A 19,345-nucleotide genomic window follows, 5' to 3' on the forward strand; every position below is an offset into this window, starting at 1 on the left:
ATGTGCAGGAGATATTGACTCATTGACAGATGTCATAATACATAATGTGCAGAAGATATCGACTTATTGACATATGTCACAGTACATAATGTGCAGGAGATATTGACCCGTTGACAGATGTCACAATACATAATCTGCTGGAGATATTGACTCGTTGACAGATGTCACAGTACATTATGTGCAGGAGATATTGACTCATTGACAGATGTCACAATACATATTGTGCAGAAGGCATCGGCTGACTGACAGATGTCACAATACATAATCTGCTGGAGATATTGACTGATTGACAGATGTCACAATACATAATTAATGTGCAGGAGATCTTGAATCGACAGATGTTACAGTACATAATGTACTGAAGGCATCATCTGACTAATAGATGTCACAATACATAATCTGTTGGAGATCGACTCATTGACAGATGTCACAATACATAATGTGCTGGAGATATCGACTCATGGACAGATGTCAGAATACATAATCTGCTGGAGATATCGATTCATTGACTGATGTCACAATACATAATCTGCTGGAGATATCGACTCATTGACAGATGTCACAATACATAATCTGCTGGAGATATCGGCTCATTGCCAGATGTCACATTACATTATGTGCAGGAGATATCAACTCATTGACAAATGTCACATTACATAATCTGCTGAAGATAACGACTCATTGACAGATGTCACAATACATAATGTGCAGGAGATATTGACTCATTGACAGATGTCACAGTACATAATGTGCAGGAGATATTGACTCATTGACAGATGTCACAGTACATAATTAATGTGCAGGCAGCATCGACTTTATCATAATACAGATGGTGCAGGAAATATCGACTGATTGACAGATGTCACAATACATAATGGGCAGGAAATATCGACTCATTGACAGATGTCACAATACATGATGTGTAGGAGATATCGACTCATTGACAGATGTCACAATATATAATGTGCAGATGGTATCATCTGATTTACAGATGTTGCAATACATAATCTGCTGGAGATATTGACTCATTGACATATGTCACAGCACATAATGTGCAGGAGATAATGACTGATAGACAGATGTCACGATACATAATTAATGTGCAGGAGGCATCGACTGTATCATAATACAGATGGTGCAGGAAATATTGACTGATTGACAGATGTCACTATACATAATTAATGGGCAGGAGGCATCGACTGTATCATAATACAGATGGTGCATGAGATATTGACTGATTGACAGATGTCACTATACATAATTAATGTGCAGGAGGCATCGACTGTATCATAATACAGATGGTGCATGAGATATTGACTGATTGACAGATGTCACTATACATAATTAATGTGCAGGAGGCATCGACTATATCATAATACAGATGGTGCAGGGATATCGACTGATTGACAGATGTCACAATACATAATGCACAGGAGATACCAACTGTTTGACAGATGTCATAAACCATAATGCGCAGAAGATATCAAATGATTGACATATGTCACAGTACATAATTAGCTGGAGAACTGATTGACAGACGTTACAATACATAATGTGCAGGAGGCATCGACTCATTGGCATGTGTCATTTAAAATGTGACATAATGTGCTGGTGACAACTCTTTGACAGATGTTGAAATGCAAATCCTATGTGCAGGAGGGCATCGACTGATTGATGGATGTCTTCTTTGTTCATCAGATGAGATTTCAAAGTTCACTCAATACGCAAGAGTGGTTTAGGTGTATGACCATTTTAACCTCCATTTTGTACTGATTGTAGGCAATAATTCTCAATTCTCAGGAGGGAGGGGGCTATGCACACCAGGTATGTTGTTGTTTCCATAACCCACCACATGCTGGGATGGATTACGGGATATTAAACGTGAGCATTTGATCTTTATGCAGATATATACGCATGAAGGGGGTTCGGGCACTAGCAGGTCTGCACATCGTTTGACCTGGGAGATTGGAAAAATCTCCACCCTTTACCCACCAGGTGCTGTGACCAGGATTTGAACTTGGGACTCTCAGATTGAAAGTCCAACACTCGAACCACTTGGGTGTTGTACCTGTCATTGACAGATGTCATATTAAATGCATAATTTGCAGGAGGGCATTGACTGACTGACAGATGTCAATACATGATGTGCAAGAAGGCATTGAGTGACTGACAGATGTCAGTACATGATGTGCAAGAAGGCGTCGACTGACTAACAGGTGTCAATACACAATGTGCAAGAAGGCATCGACTGGCTGACAAATGTCAATACATGATGTGCGCAAGAAGGCATCGACTGGCTGACTGACAGGTGTCAACACATGATGTGCAGGAGGGTATCGACTGGCTGACTGACAGGTGTCAATACATGATGTGCGCAAGAAGGCATCGACTGGCTGACAAATGTCAATACATGATGTGCAAGAAGGCATCGACTGGCTGACTGACAGGTGTCAATACATGATGTGCAAGAAGGCATCGACTGACAGATGTGAATACATGATGTGCAAGAAGGCATCGACTGACAGATGTCAATACATGATGTGCAAGAAGGCATCGACTGACAGATGTCAATACATGATGTGCAAGAAGGCATCGACTGACTGACTGACAGGTGTCAATACATGATGTGCAAGAAGGCATCGACTGGCTGACTGACAGGTGTCAATACATGATGTGCAAGAAGGCATCAACTGTCTGACTGACAGGTGTCAATACATGATGTGCAAGAAGGCATCAGCTGGCTGACTGACAGATGTCAATACATGATGTGCAAGAAGGCGTCGACTGGCTGACTGACAGGTGTCAATACATGATGTGCAAGAAGGCGTCGACTGGCTGACTGACAGGTGTCAATACATGATGTGCAAGAAGGCGTCGACTGGCTGACTGACAAGTGTCAATACATGATGTGCAAGAAGGCATCGACTGGCCCAACTGACAGGTGTCAATACATGATGTGCAGGAGGGCATCGACTACCTGAAGTCTGAGGGCAAAACCAAACTGCTGGAGTTCCAGGGCCTGGCTGACCCAGAGCCTAGCAAGCCAGCACTGCCCCGCGACAACACCATGGCTGTCACTGCCAAGGTTGGTCGCTTGTCACATACTTTCATTTCCCGCCGATAAGCTCAGTCGCTTGTCACTTACTCTCATTTCCGGTTGATAAGGTCAGTTGTTTATCACTTACACTCATTTCCGGTTGATAATGTCAGTTGTTTATCACTAACACTCATTTCCAGTTGATAAGGTCAGTTGTTTATCACTTACACTCATTTCCCGCTGATAAGGTCAGTTGTTTATCACTTACACTCATTTCCTGCCGATAAGGTCAGTTGTTTATCACTTACACTCATTTCCCGCTGATAAGGTCAGTTGTTTATCACTAACACTCATTTCCAGTTGATAAGGTCAGTTGTTTATCACTAACACTCATTTCCTGCTGATAAGGTCAGTTGTTTATCACTTACACTCATTTCCGGTTGATAAGGTCAGTTGTTTATCACTAACACTCATTTCCAGTTGATAAGGTCAGTTGTTTATCACTTACACTCATTTCCAGTTGATAAGGTGAGTTGTTTATCACTAACACTCATTTCCTGCCGATAAGGTCAGTCGCTTGTCACATACTTTGATTTCCCGCCGATAAGCTCAGTCGCTTGTCAATTACACTCATTTCCCGCCAATCAGGTCAGTCACTTGTCACTTACACTCATTTCCTGCCGATAAGGTCAGTCACTTATCACTTACACTCATTTCCCGCCAATAAGGTCGGTCGTTTATCACTTAATTTCATTTCCTGCTGATAAGATGGGTCGCATATATTTTAAACTCCTTTACAGCTGATAAGGTCGGTCGTTTCTCACTTCAACTCGTTTCCCACCGATAAGTTTGGCTGCGCAGTTCATTCCTGATGCGGTCCAAACACGATCCACTTTTTTTTTTTTCTCTTCAACAGGTGGCACACATTTTCAGCTCATGGAATTGCGTTCTTATTTTTATTCTCCATGGCCACCAGCAAGTGTTCTCATGATAACTTAGATAAGTGCTTGAAGCATTTGCATGCCTAAGCACAAGCACACATATACGAATGTGTCTTTCACCATCCAAAATGGTGGATGAGAAACGATGGCTTGGAAACTTCATACGAAGAATCGGATTGTGAAATTGTGCTGCCTTCAACTTCGAAGTCAGATTGCAAGGGAAAAAAAAGTGCAGAGCAAAAGTGTATTAGTTTGTATCACCAGGAGTGCCCTTGTCTGATGTCATCAAAGAAGGGGCCACACTTTGTTTCCTGTGCGACGGGCGCCATAGCCGAATGGTTAAAGCGTTGGACTTTCAATCTGAGGGTCCCGGGTTCGAATCACGGTGACGGCGCCTGGTGGGTAAAGGGTGGAGATTTTTACGATCTCCCAGGTCAGCATATGTGCAGACCTGCCAGTGCCTGAACCCCCTTCGTGTGTATACGCAAGCATAAGATCAAATACGCACGTTAAAGATCCTGCAATCCATGTCAGCGTTCGGTGGGTTATGGAGACAAGAACATACCCAGCATGCACACCCCCAAAAGCGGAGTATGGCTGCCTACATGGCGGGGTAAAAACGGTCATACACGTAAAAAGCCCACTCGCGTATATACGAGTGAACGTGGGAGTTGAAGCCCACGAACGCAGAAGAAGTTTCCTGTGAGATATGCAAAACTGACTTCTCGTGTAAGCATGGCGGGTTCCTTGATTGGACTTGGCACTGTGATACCAAGACACATGGGGACAATGAGAAAGCCATTGGAAAGTTTAAGTTTATGGCTTCATTCTTTCAGCCCAAAACAGATCAAGTCTGTCAGATTATGACAAATTCTACATTGGATAGTCTTGGTCCTCAGGTCCAGTGCTGATGTCCTGTGACTGTTGTCAAAGATCTATCTGCAGACTCCCTCAGCAGACTGAAAGTCATTACACCAGCAGCCTGGAAAGCCTTTGATCTGCATAAAGTTGACATCGTCTCTGCCCTGTGGCTGACAAAATGGGGTGCATACTGGCCGAAGAGGGAGTGCTGCTGTGCTGGGATGGACCGCAGGGCAGCCCTCTCCTCTACTGGAATGTTAGAGAGGCAGAGAACGGCATCACGCCATGCTAGCACAGTATTGAAATGAAGGCTGGTAGCTGTGTCTGCAGCTGCCGTGAGACCAGAAGCTACCCTATTGCCAAAAGTGTTTAACCTCGGGTCGGTGAAGAGGCCAGGCGGGACAGAGGAAGGAGACCCCGTGTCCTGATTAACCGGACGTTGTTCCCACAGCTCATTGGCCCTGTGGAGGAACGCGTCAAAGAAGGTATAAGCCGTGGAAACCTCGAGGAGGCAGCGGCGGGCCAATTTTTCCCACTCTGCTAAGGTTTTAAAGGATAGGGTAGCTGAAGTGGGGAAGGTGGTGCGCTGTGATACCAACATCCTGTCCTGTGCAGAGGGCTCTGCTTCACTGTAGGCAGGGTGGTCCTGTGTGTACCAGGACCACACCCCTCCCTTGGAGGAATCTTTAAGGAACTTGCCCGGGGAAAAAGCACCCGGGGCAGAGAGGGACTCCCTGCCTGGAGGAGGGATGGAAGCAGCACCCCTGACAGTGCGGGCTGGCTTATTAAGCCATTCTTTCCTCAAGTTCTTCTGTGAATCTATTGGAACCGTGTATATCGCCCAATGGTCTACACAAGTTTAGTTTTTGGTCTTTCCTTAGTTCTTCAGTCAGTCAGTTATAATCCGGTTGTTAATAATAGCCCACTGGACTAATCAAGTTCAGTTCATGGATATAATTTTTTTTTCTTCACCCTGTTTTCTGCCCATCTGATCAGAGCCAAGTTGGATTGGAAGCCTCCTCCCCATTGACACATTTGAGCACTAATTTCTTCAGCTGAAAGCATTGAAGTGACCCTGGTCACTAACTATATTAGTGTGTGTGTTAAGTGTGTGTGTATTTGACATGTATGTAAATAAATGCCTACTTTGGGATGACATCAACACTAACAGTAACAGTTGCCTGTTCCCCTCATCTACCAGTCTGAGACATTCATCAGCACTGATTAGATACAATTTTTATCACGCTGTTTATGTGGGGTAAGGCATCATAATGATAATAAAATATTTATGTCACCTTAGGCGGTAAAAAGTACTTGATTAAAAAAAAAAAAAAAAAAAAGCTACACTTTGCTACACTGAAACTACACTTTATACCCACCCAAGCTATACTTGTATATGTTTTGGGCTAAACAGGTCTGTACATTGATATTATGCTGTCTTGTATGGCATGATGATAAATGTATTTTCCCTGTAACCAAAAGTACAGTGAGTGAAGTGGAAGCATTTAAAACAAAACCCTGTGGTGACTAAACAAAACATTGTGTTGATGAAAAAACAAAACCCTGTGTTGATGAAAAAACAGAACCCTTTGAATTTCATGATGAAGCAAAACCCTCTGCATGTGTTGATAAAACAACACCCTGTGTTGATGAAAAAAGCAAAACCCTTTGCATGTGTTGATAAAACAACACCCTGTGTTGATGGAAAAAAAACAAAACCCTTTGCATGTGTTGATAAAACAACACCCTGTGTTGATGAAAAAAACAAAACCCTTTGCATGTGTTGATAAAACAACACCCTGTGTTGATGAAAAAAAGCAAAACCCTCTGCATGTGTTCATAAAGCAAAACCCTGTATTAATGATGAAACAAACAAAACCCTGTGTGGATGAAAAAGCCAAACCCTGTGCATGAGATGGAAAAAGAAGACCCTGTTTTGACGATGAAGCAAAACCCTTTGCATGTGTTGATAAAACAACACACTGTGTTGATGAAAAAACAAAACCCACTGTTGATAAAACAACCGCCTGTGTTGTTGATAAAACAACCCCCTGTGTTGTTGATAAAACAACACCCTGTGTTGATGAACGGTGCAGGAGGGGGAACGACTGCTGGACAGCACAGGGGGCGCCCCGGACGAAGATGCACAGACCCGAGGTCAGCAGCGGAAGCTTGAGGAGATCAAGAATGAGACGGCCCCCGAGCCTCCGGCCAAAAAGGCCAAGCTGGCCAAAGACACCACTATGGTGGCCACAACAAAGGTAGGGAAGAAGGTGGTGTTTTTTTTTGTTTGGTTGGTTTTTTTGGTTTTTTGTATGTATTTGACTGAATGTATCAGACCAAAACATGGGATGGTGCTTCAGAGATGCTAACTGTTACGATTTCGCCGTATTTTGTTACACTTGATTGCAGTTTGTTCTCTCGTTACGCCAGTGTCAAAATTGTTCCGACGAGTTCATTTTTGACTACATAGCATGGTCATGTGCTTTCCTGTCAAAACATTGCCCAGATGCTCTAGACCTATTGATCACAAGGCCAGGGCAGTCACTACTAACCTTGGTCTCATGTGATGATGCTCAGCTAATCACGTATGTGTTTACATTGAAACATCATTGAATGGACTAATCAGCATAATTGTAGCAGTTAACCGTGTTGCTGGTAGGCCAAAGTGTTTGTATGCTTTGCAGATACTATGTACATTTGCTGATGTGGCTAGAAGTCCGAGCGTTCCTGCCAAATTCAAGATGTTGCTACCAAATTTCCTGATTGTTCCTACAAACACTTGACAGGGGTTGGCAACTCTGGTGCCTTGACGTCTCATTGTCTCCTGCACTTACCTGAGTGTATGAAGCTGATGCTGTGGGTATGCAACAGATGGTCTGACAGACAGACCAACAAACATACTGTCACATCCACTGAGAGAAAGAGAGACTCGTATAAGAACATATCATACTCCACACGTCATTTTTCACATGTATCCAGACATGTTTAGAGTGAAAATTTGGATATTTTATTGTGTTATTGCAGTTTTTGTGTGTGTGTTGTTCAAGCATTTCCACTTTTTTTCTCACAGAATAGGAATGTTTGGTGGGTTTTTTTGTCCTTTTTTTATATTTTGTTTTGTCATAATTGTTGGCTCGCTCTCTCTTTTTTTAAATGAGTATGGAAAGAGGGTGAGGTCCTTTCTGGTCTGTTTTATTATTCATTCATTTTGTAACTGATAAAAGGACATTGTTATTAGTAGTAGTGATTATGATCATGTTGATATTAATGCACATTATTGTTTTCTGTGTTGCATGAGCATGTGTGTGGGTGATTATTTTGTAATTGATAAATGGAGATTATTTTTATAGCTATGATTAATATTTGACATTATTTTTATAGTTGTGATTAATATTTAAATTGCACATTATTTTCTGTGTTGCCTAAGCATGTGTGTGTATGGGTTATTATTTTGAATATGATAAATGGACGAAAATGAATACACAAACTGTATTGTCTATACTTTGATACAGAGATTTTCTTTTTGGCAGCAGCACATGTCCAACATAAAAAACAACAAATAAAATGAATGAAAAATAGCAAAATAATTTGAATGGCACCAAATAGAAATAGCTATATATACAAATATACAGATTACTGAAATTCTTATGCCCCTCTATTTCAGTCAACCAAGCCACGTGGCACATCTTCCCACACCACTCGCGCATACACACACACACACACACACACACACACACCATGCACACGCTCTCTCTCTCTCTCTCTCTCTCTCTCTCTCTCTCTCTCTCTCTCTCTCTCTCACACACACACACACACACACACACACACACACACACACACAGAGTATGCAGCTACTAAGATAAACAGTTCATTTAAAAATCAGTGTCAGGCTAACAATATTGGACCTAAAAGCAGCACTTCCATAGGTCACTAAATTAAGAGGCAACACAGTAAAACAACTAATTCATTCACACTAAATCAAAAGCCCCTAACAGTAACACCTCTTCTTCCCCCACCCCACCCCCATATCCTGCAACCTGCCCCCCAAACCCCCCAGAAGAAAAATGCCAACAAGCCTAAGCTTATTTGCCTCCCAAAGCATGGGGGGTGGTGATTTTTATATATTATTAATTGTGATTATGATATAAACGCACATTATTTTTTGTGTTGATGTGCATACACAAGGTGTGTGTGTGTATGTGTGATGTTCCAGGAAGCAAAGGATTTGCTAGGCAAGGAGAAGCTGGGAGACACGCGTCAGGAGACCGCCAGGAAGAGCAGTGGTAAACCCTCCCCCAAGAGGGGTGTCACTATGGCCAAGACACTGGAGGAAGGTACACTGTCTTTGTGTGTGTGTCACTCTGTGTGTGTGTGTCACTCTGTACTCTGTGTGTGTGTCATTCTGTGCGTGTGAGTTGGTGGCAGAGAGAATCTGACCATCTGGGATCAGACCCTGCACTCCCTTGTGTTTGATATTACTCCGCTAGAACTTGAGTGGTGGTCTGAACACTTGTCATATGGATGAGGCGATAAACTTAGGCCCATGTGTAGCATGCACTACTAAACACATGTAAAAGAACCCAAGACAGCAAGAGAGTTGTCCCATAGTAAAATCCACACTTGATATATGTGTGTGTGTGTGAGAGGGAGAGACTGAAGCCTGGCTGAATGGCGCAGGAAACAAGTGATGAGCACCCAAGAGTAGCTCAATAGGCAGAAGGAAGCCTGTTGTGCAAATGACACTGCAAAGTACTTTGAGTTTAGTCTGTGACTTAAGACAGGCGCTATATAATTATCAGTAACACTGCTGATATTTCTGTGAACATCAGCTCAGCTGCACTGGCTGCCAGCTTCCCCCAGTGCAAACACCTGAGGTTAGTTCTGCACTGCTCTGGAAATGGGGTTTTGGGGGCAAGAATGTGGTATGTGCTGTCAGTGATCAAAGGGAGACAACTTTTATTATTTTGATTTTAACCACGAGTCATGAACGCTGAGTTATGGAAGTCTGGAAAAAGTCCTCTGAAAATGAGAGAACCATTTCCATGGCTGGAAAAGTATTGGAGAAACAAGAAAACCATTTCCAGGGCAGGAAAAGTCTTGGGTGAAATATGTTTTGCCCTTTGCGGTCTGGAAATATCTTGGAATTTTTAGTGAAACCCTTGAACTGTACCATTCAGCAAAGCTCAAAACGCATATTAAGGGAACAAACAGAAAGTGATGAAAATTGAACATTGGTGGCAGGATATCTGACTGACTTTCATCAAGCAAGAGAATCTGGGTGCACAGCACTGAATCCCACACTGACCAGTATTTTCTCCACCTCCTTTTGACCTTAAGTGGTGGTCTCAAAGGCAATCATTCACACAAGATAACCAACCAAGGTCTTGTTTTGTAGCTTGCACTCTAAACACATGAAAGAACCCACACCATCTAAAGTGCTGTCACTGGCAAAATTCTGAATCCCACATTGGCCAGTGTTCTCTCCACCACCATGAGACATTAAGTGGTGGTCTCAACGCCAGTCATTTAGACAAGATGATAAACCAAGAATGGATGCTGCGCGTATGAAAGAACCCACACCAACCAAAGGGATGTCACTGGCAAAATTCTGTAGGGAAAAAAAAGACTGGTAAGAAAACAAACTCTATACAATAGAATCCATTACTGTCTCTGTCCCCCACAGCCAAGTACCTCCTGCAGGGCAAGGAGGTTGATGTGACGGAGGGCCGGAGAACCAGGTCGCAGAGCAAACCGGCACCGGCCAAACCAGCGGTGAAGCGGGCCGGAACCATGCAGAACACAGCCAAGGAGGGCAAGGAGTACCTGAAGCGCGGCAAGGGAAAGGGCAAGGGCAAGAAGACCGCCGCCGCTGCCGACGACGACAAGGTGGAAGAAGAGAAAGAGGAGGAGGAGGAGGAAGAGGCGGCAGAGAAGGAGGAAGCCAAAGAGGAGGAGGAGGAGGAGGATGCAGAGTGAGTGAGGGGAGTGAGGGAGGGAGGGGACAAGGAGGAGGAGACACAACCAGCCGCGTGCACGTTGTGTGCGCTGCATCTTTTTTTTTTTTTCTTTCTGTGAGAGAGGTGATGAGACATTTGCGAGTGAGGTCAAAAAACTTAAACATGAAAAAGTGTGTGGTGGTGTTTTGAGAGTAGTAGAGACTTGTGTAGTAGTGTTTTTTTATTGTGGTTTTTTTTTGTTTTGTTTTTTTTGTTTTTGTTTTTTTTTTTTTTTTTTTCCAGTGAAAAAGTGTGAGGGGGAAAAAAGGCCTGTGTCAGTTGTAGGCAGGCAGCATGTGTCTGTCCAGGCCCCTCGCCCCCCCCCCCCCCCCCCCCCCCCCCTTTTTTTTTTTTTTTTTTATTTTTATTTTTTAAACCCATTTAGAGTCATCAGTATTCCTTCCTGTCTTTGTTTTTCTTCGTCCTATCTTTGTCTCTGTCTATCCTCAAAGCCACCCCTCTTGTGTAAGTAAGAATAACATCATGTTCTGGTGTCGCCAGGTTTTGTTGTTGTTGTTTTTTTTTGTGTTTTTTTGTTGTTGTTTTTTATATACTTTTTTTTTTTTTTTTTAATGGTCATTATCAGTATTCATCGTCGTCATATGTTTCATTTCATGTCTTGTGTACCGCATGGGTCATAGGTTTGTGTGTAATTGATTGTATTAATCTGTGTTGAACTTGTTGGTAGTTATCATCTGTATGTATTTCTTGTTGTTTTACTCCTTTTTTTTTTTTTTTTTTTTTTTTTTTTTTTTTTTTTGCATTGTTGATGTGCTCAGTTGTTGGTTTGAGTGTTTGTTGTTCTCTCTCTCTCGCTCTCTCTCTTCCCTGTCCCCATCTTTCTGTCTGTCTTCTGCTCTCCTTTGTCTTCTCTCCATCTCACTCTCCATCTCTCACTGTCTTTCTAATCTCCATTTCTTCTCTCTGTGTCTTGTGTGTCGTTTTTTGTTGTTGTTTTTCTTCTTCTTCTTCTCTCTCCTTCTTTCTATCAGCCTTGCTTTCTTCTTTCTTTCATTCCTTCCTTCTTTCCCATGATCTGTTTCTGACCAAACTGTTGTCCTTGACATTTCGTGGTTCCCGGCTGCCCCAGCCTTGTGTTCACAGATTTGTTTTGGGGTTGACAGTACAGAGAAATAAATGTACCAAATGCTGCTTACAAATATCAGAGGAAGAAACAACATATATAAATGTTGAAATGCTGGTAAAGGTATGGAGAAAGATCGTATGTTAATGAAAATTTTTAATGCTGCTTACAACAATACAAGTTAGGGGGGGGAAAAAAGTAAAAATACAAAGAAGAAAAAACGAATGACCAAATGGCTCAACAGAAAGATAAAAGAGAGACCAGATTTATTTTACAGATATTTCGTACGAAGCAATATCTTGTCATCGTACCTTTGTTTTTGTCACTCTGAGAAGATTCTGATCCAGTCATGTTGCTCATAGCCAAGGGGGCTATTTCAGGGTTGGAGTTTGGGAAGAAAGAAAAAAAAGAAAGAATGTTTTAATGCAAGGAATCAGTAACTTTGGGGAATCACTGGAACAAACAGCGAGATTTATTGGGATTTTTTTTCTGGTGGAGTCAGAAACATTATGGTTTTTCTTTCCAAGTTATTAGTATCATATATTCATTTATTATTGTGAAGTGTGTGTTACTAAAGGTGGTTATCTACCCCGGTTATGTCTCTTGGGCTGTTAACACTGAAGTTTGCTGGCTGTTGGAAATCGGTCTACCTTAGGAAAAGGAATGTGCACGTCTCGAGTCACAGTGGAGACGTGCAGTTTGGAAATTTGTCCCCTTTTTTGTCAGAAATAGTTAAAAGAAAATATTCAGAGTAACACAGATAATACAGATGAATGACCAAACGAATGTAAAGTGATACAGATGAGCGACAAAGCCCGCCTACCTCTAAATTTGTCAGTAAGTCTCCTGTCAGGAGGTGCCGTTCCTTAGTTGGTTAGGCGTTGGACTTGTGAGCCAGTGATGAGGGTTTGAGGCTCTGTTCCGGCATGGTGTCGTGTCCTTGGGAAAGGCTTTTCACTCTGGTTTTCCTCACTCCACCCAGGTGTGGATGGGAACCTGACTTAGGAATGGTTAAAACGGCAGAAGGAGAGACTTGGTCCCTGCCTTCCTTTGCCAAGCCCTACACACAGTGGAGATGGCCGACCTGGTGCACAGTAACATTGCAAAACTGATCTATCCCAAGTCTGACGTTACTCAAGTCATCTGGTGCACAGTAGCATTGCAAAACTGATTTAACCGAAGTCTGACATTACTGAAGTCATTTGGTGCACACTAAACGTTGTCTGTCACTTAGTTATAATCAATGATACTGATTGAACCCGACTGCGTTGCTGTATCTCGGCTTTCTGTACTGTTCCTTCTCCTTTCAGTGGGTTGTTGTTGTGAATGACGTATGATTAATTAATCACCATGTTGATATGTAGTGGTAGACTGTGTCGCATAAGACTTAATACCTTTCCTTGACGTCAGCGTCAGAAGGAGGGGGAGGAGGTGTTGTTAGTGGTCAGTTGTTCGGGACAGAATGTGTGTGTGTCGGAGGCAGCAATTTACATGTTTGATGTCATCATCATTTTATAACCACTGTGAATGCAAACCTCTTTGGGCAGGGTCTCAAACCCTCATCGCCTGTGTGCATCATTCTTTGTGCTGTGCTGCTTGACAATATTTTGCTGTTGGACTTGATTTTCTTTCTCACTTCTTTGGTTTCATGATTGTCGTGTCATCGTCGTTACATTGCTTTGGGTTTTAAAAATCATTTCAGTTACCTTTGACATCTTTTTTGAGGGATTGGATCTATAGTTTTAAAATCACGTTCACATCAACATGTGAAGGACATTGACAGAATATTGTAGGGGTAATGAAGTGTTTTTCATTATGAGATGATGACTGTATCATTGAGCTTTTTGTCATATTGGAGTGGTAACACAGTGTTTTGTACCAAAGTCATTGGATCTCCATTAATGCTTATCTTGTACTTCCACATCATGTCAGATCAGCGCTGTGCAGTTGTGTATTTGTCTGATGATAATCAGAAAATGTCAAAACTAGCTGATGGAATGATTTTTTTCTGCATGCATTTTTCTCTCTCCTGTTGATGTACATGCCATTCACATTACAGGAATCATCGAAGCATGGTACAGTTCACATTCATCTTGCACTTTACATTTTGCATTTGTATGTATGTGGCGTTACATAACTCAGTAATACGGAGATGATATTTCAAAGTTTTGAAGAAAATACTATTCACTTCATAGTCATTTACATATTCAGAAGAGTGTATCATTGAAGAATGAAATGGCAGAAGCGGCAGATTACGATGTGGAAAGAACAACAGCTTATGATGAATACTCACCTCCCTTCCCCTGTGTGTTGTGTGGGTGAGGTGTGTGCACATCGAGTAAAAATGTTGGCTGCCATGGATGATTGGCAATGTGGCATGGAGAAAGGCTGGTTTAATTGGTTCTCTGCCAACCTGGCATGGAGAAACCCTGGTTTAACTGGTTCTGTGCCAACCTGGCGTTGAGAAACCCTGGTTTAACTGGTTCTGTGCCAATCTGGCATGGAGAAACCCTGGTTTAACTGGTTCTCTGCCAATCTGGCGTGGAGAAACCCTGGTTTAACTGGTTCTCTGCCAATCTGGTGTGGAGAAACACTGGTTTAACTGGTTCTCTGCCGATCTGGTGTGGAGAAACACTGGTTTAACTGGTTCTGTGCCAATCTGGTGTAGAGAAACACTGGTTTAACTGGTTCTCTGCCAATCTGGTGTAGAGAAACACTGGTTTAACTGGTTCTCTGCCAATCTGGTGTAGAGAAACACTGTTTTAACTCGTTCTGTGCAGTGTCTTTGCCCTCACCCCTGCTGTCCCAATGTAATACTCTCTGTTCTTGGGCATCAAGGGGAAAAAATTAGCCATATATTTCATTCCAGATTTTCAATACAACAAAACAAATTCAAATGTAATGTTTATTTCAGAAATTCAGTTTCTTTACACTGCCATACATTGACTGCTGAAGGAGATGAGATAATGAGGAAGGTGGCAGAATGGTTAAAATACTCACCTGCCAATGCAGTGTCCATGAAGGTCTGGGTTCAAATCCCACTCTTGCCCTTCCAAGTTTAGTCATCTAGTCATTTGGATAAGGTGGTGAACAGATGTCCCATGTGCAGCACGCACTTGGGATACTGAAAAAGAACCCATGGCAACAAAAGAGTTGTCCTGGCAAAATTCTGTTGAAGAAATCCGCTCTGATAGGTACACGTATATGCAAGCACTCAAGGCCTGTCTAAACACGTTGGGTTATTACTTTCGCTGGTCAGGGCATCTGCCTAGCAGTTGTGGTGTAGTGTGGTGAAGTAGTTATGGTGCAGTAGTTTTGTCTCTGGTTTCTTCGTCACCCACAGTGGAGCAAAGTTTTGTCCTTGGTTTTTCGTGAGCAGCTTGAAATTCATCTCACTCGGAAGTTGGTGGTGTAAATAATTTACAGACATTTACAACTGTCTGTCACTTTAATTATCTGATGACTCTGAATGCAGAGATCTCGGGCAGAGAATGAGTTGAACAAGTGTTTTTTCATTATTTTTTTAAAGTCACATTTTTATCGAGGCTGTTGTGATTAATCAGATGTGATTCTTTTATTCCATTGTATTACCCTGATTTTTTTTTAAACATCCTTTTACCACCATATGTATGATTTTAGTCTTTTACAAAACTTTCTTCTAGGTGCCATGCTGCTTCTTTTTCTGTTTTTTCCACCAGGATTTGTATGCCTGAGGCGTAATTGTGAGCAAATGATGCCACTGCTTGTAGAATGTGTACATGGGAACGGAGAGGTCAGACTGATTCTTCAAATCATTGCATCCAGTGCTGTCTGATTCTTCAAATCATTGCATCCAGTGCATACACAGAGCTGTGGTTAATCATATTATTGTAATGGCATGGCTTTTTTCATAAACAGACATCAAATGTGTTTGTTGTTTTTTTCAAGAAGAATATACTGGGAAAAAAAAAAGAAAAAAAGTATGTGATCGGGTGTAATGACATGATATAAAAATGTTCACAAACCACATTGCCTGGTTTATTATAGGCTTCATTTATAACGCATTGGAAAAAAAAAAAAAAAAAAGAACAGAAAAAGAAATGTCTGGCTAAATTTCTGTCATCGACTTCCATTTTCATGAAAATTGAAATGCTGACTTGCGTAACCGTAGATTTTTATTTGTTGTAGTTTCTCATTCTGGCTTTCTAAGTTTCTTAGATGTGATTGACTGAAGAGCATCTTATCTGGTAGTCACAGGAACCAAAGATTTTTTGCGTTTTCTTTTCATTTTTCATCTTATTTATGTATTAATCAATTTAATGAAGGACAGTGATGATTCTGTTTGTAATATCAACCATCAATGGTCCATCGTTCTGATGCAGGTCTTAAAACTTGGTTTGATTTCTGGTAAATGTCGTTGGGTATAGCATTTTTCCACACTGTTACAAAGCATGATATGAGCACCTGTTTACAGCATGATGTAAATAACACAAGGTGTCATCTTCAGTCTGAAGGCTGCATGTCAACAGGTGCTGGAATCTAATTTTGTAAATTTTTGTCCTGAAGTGAACTCGTGTCAAAACTGTTTTTTGTGGTGGGAAAAAAAAAGATTGTGTCTGAATCAGAACCATATCATGTTGTGTCCTCAGTAAGGAGATCTCTTCTGCTAACTTTTTTTTTCCTAGGTTGTGGTAGCACCCTCGACTTTGCTGTAATCAGTTATTGTATACTTCTTTCTTCTTTTTTTTTGTATCAACGACTTGCGATGGATCCACTGACAGCATTAATATGTGTGTGTGTTTGATGAATCTACTCGGCACATTCTTCCTGGAAAGGCTTTCTTGATAGTTTGCACACACTGCATTCATGATGGCAACGAGACACATAAAAAGCATTAACTTTTGTTCAGTGGTGTGATGGCAACACAGGTGAAACGTACAGGCAAGATTATTTTGTTTCATAGTCGCCAGTCAGTGGGATAAATAATATTTCATAGTTGCGCATACCAAAATTATATATAATATTTGAACAGGGAACAGAAATACACTCATGATGTTAGAATACTAAACTGTGTTAGTGTTTAATTAAGGTTGTTAAGAATTGCAATATCAACAAAGGTTTTTTTTTATGTTGCAGAGAAAGTGTTTTTATTTTGTTTATTGTTACACATCCTGTGTTTTCTTTGGTGTTATTCATTGTCACTTTTTGTCATGTTACATTATCCGTGCATGCTGTCATCTTAACAATCATTCAGTTTTATTGCATTGTTGTTTATAAACATTTACATTGGCTTGTTTTGCATACACTATATGGACTTGACATCACACCACTTTTCTCTCAGAGTTGTAAGTGTGTATGTACTGTTAGTTTTGTACCGGAGTAACTTTCGGCTTGTTGAGTTTCTGTCTTCTTCCCATCCGACACCTTTTGTTTTAACTAGAGTGACATTTTACTGGCAATCGTTTCACTTATTAAGACTTGGTGTATGTTTGTGATTGAGGCTTTTTCAAAAAATAAATAAAAATGTCATTATTTCTTCACATTGCTTTGGGTGTTTTTGTGTGTGTGTGGGCTGTGACTCAGATGTCTCCAGTGTGTACCTGAGGGCTTTTCACATGTTTGACCCTTACTTCCAGGCAGCCATACTCCATTTTCTTGATGTGCATGCTGGGATGTCCTTGCATCCATAACCAGTGAGTGCTGACAGGATTACAGAATCTTTCTTCTTCTTCTCTTCACTGTCGGTCCAGCCAGGCCCGCCTGACCAGTAATGGTATCTTTCACATGATATCAGATCAATTTATTCACTTCACATATCTTGTGTAGGACTGATTGTGACACCATCTTTCACATGATATCAGCATATTCACTTCACCTGTCTTCAATAATCTTGGGATTGTGACGCTATCTTTAACATAGCATAATTTATTCACTTCACGTATCTTGGCTAGGACTGATAGTGACAGTTTCGTTCACACGTATATGAGCATATTCGCTTCACCTGTCTTCAATAATCTTGGTTAGGACCTGCAAGAGAATGTGCGTAATTAGAGTGGGAACATGTAACTAAATGAAATAGAAAATAGCAAGCACACACATTTAAAGAACATGCGGGCTTTTTTTTTTTTTCTTTGATCTGTATGGATACACAAAGGGGACAAAGACACTAGCAGGTCTGCAGCGAATGTTGACATGGGAAATTTGAAAAATCTCTACCCATTATAATCCACCAGGGGCCATGGCCAGGGTTCAAACCCAAGATCCTTGTATTAAAACTCCAGAGCGGTAACCACTGAGCTATTGTGCCTGAGTGTGAGATTTGACAGTGTCTCAGTGTCATACATGTCCATGTAGGATGGGTATGCTTGGGTTTCTTAACTCTCTCCATACGAACGACGAAAGAGACGACGTTAACAGCATTTCACCCCAATTACCACCATCAAAATATTGCAAGCGGAAGGCTCTTATACTGAAGAGGTGAATGTTGACAAACAATACAATTCTGACGACGGAAGTTAAAGGTTGGGTCATTGAGACACCCACTGGACATCCGAGGGGTCTGTGTAGAGGAGAAGAGAGGACTGGCCGTACTGAGTGAGTTAAATCACCAAATGCTGACATAGTTATGGAATCTTGAACTTTTTTTTTTTAAAGAAAAATTCTGTGTGTGTCTGCAGTGTACATGCAGTATATTGTCATGCTGTCCACAGTTCACATTTTGCTTCATTTCAAATATGTGTATGTCTGCATGTGTGTGTGTGTTCCTGAAACAATTAGCATGTACAGGCACTACATACACATTGCTTCATCATTCATACAAGTGCTAGGTAACCTCACACACATACGCACAGTGAAAACACCTTTAATTGTAACAGATGTCAGTAGATTTTACAATGGCCCAGTGTGCTGCTTGGTGGTTTGACTCTCTTGTTCCTTGGTGATATGATCAGTGTATCCGATGTTTAGTACCTTGCATTAAAACTTCATATCCATGACCTTTCCAAAGAACGGAAGAATTAAAACACACACACAAGAACAACAACAAAACAACAATATGCTCAAGATATTGAGAAACAAATCAAATGATCATTTCAAAAGAACAATTTAGACCAAAAATTTTACTTGTTCAAAAAGATTTTTTTAAAGCTATAAACTTGCAAAACAGTAAATCATGTATATAACAAAGAAACAAACAAGAAAAAAAGCAAAGTGAACACAAAAAAAGCAATAAATATAAAGCCAAATATCAGCCTTTATAAATATAATAGTGAACTTAAAAAAGTAAATAAAAAGCAAAACAGAGAGAGAGAGAGAACTTGTTTCAACCTGAATTCTATTTTTATCATGTTTCTCACGGAGAACAATGACGTCAAAATTTACAATGCTTTTCTGGGCATGCGTGCTTAACATTTTAGTGATTGTTTCCGATGTATGCGCACGCGGT

General features: G+C 41.2%; 1 protein-coding gene across 1 annotated transcript in view; it reads left to right on the forward strand.

Annotated features, from left to right (window-relative positions):
• Positions 1-10,818, forward strand: part of LOC143301760 (uncharacterized) — a 12,520-nt gene extending 1,702 nt beyond the window's left edge. The window contains exons 2-5 of the mRNA XM_076616148.1: positions 2,963-3,085; positions 6,936-7,100; positions 9,056-9,176; positions 10,526-10,818. Of these exons, the coding sequence (XP_076472263.1) occupies positions 2,963-3,085; positions 6,936-7,100; positions 9,056-9,176; positions 10,526-10,818 (702 nt within the window). The remainder of the gene's footprint in view (positions 1-2,962; positions 3,086-6,935; positions 7,101-9,055; positions 9,177-10,525) is intronic.
• Positions 10,819-19,345: the final 8,527 nt, after the last annotated feature.

The sequence above is a fragment of the Babylonia areolata genome, chromosome 28, assembly GCF_041734735.1.
Source record: "Babylonia areolata isolate BAREFJ2019XMU chromosome 28, ASM4173473v1, whole genome shotgun sequence".
In the NCBI taxonomy this organism is placed as follows: domain Eukaryota; kingdom Metazoa; phylum Mollusca; class Gastropoda; order Neogastropoda; family Buccinidae; genus Babylonia; species Babylonia areolata.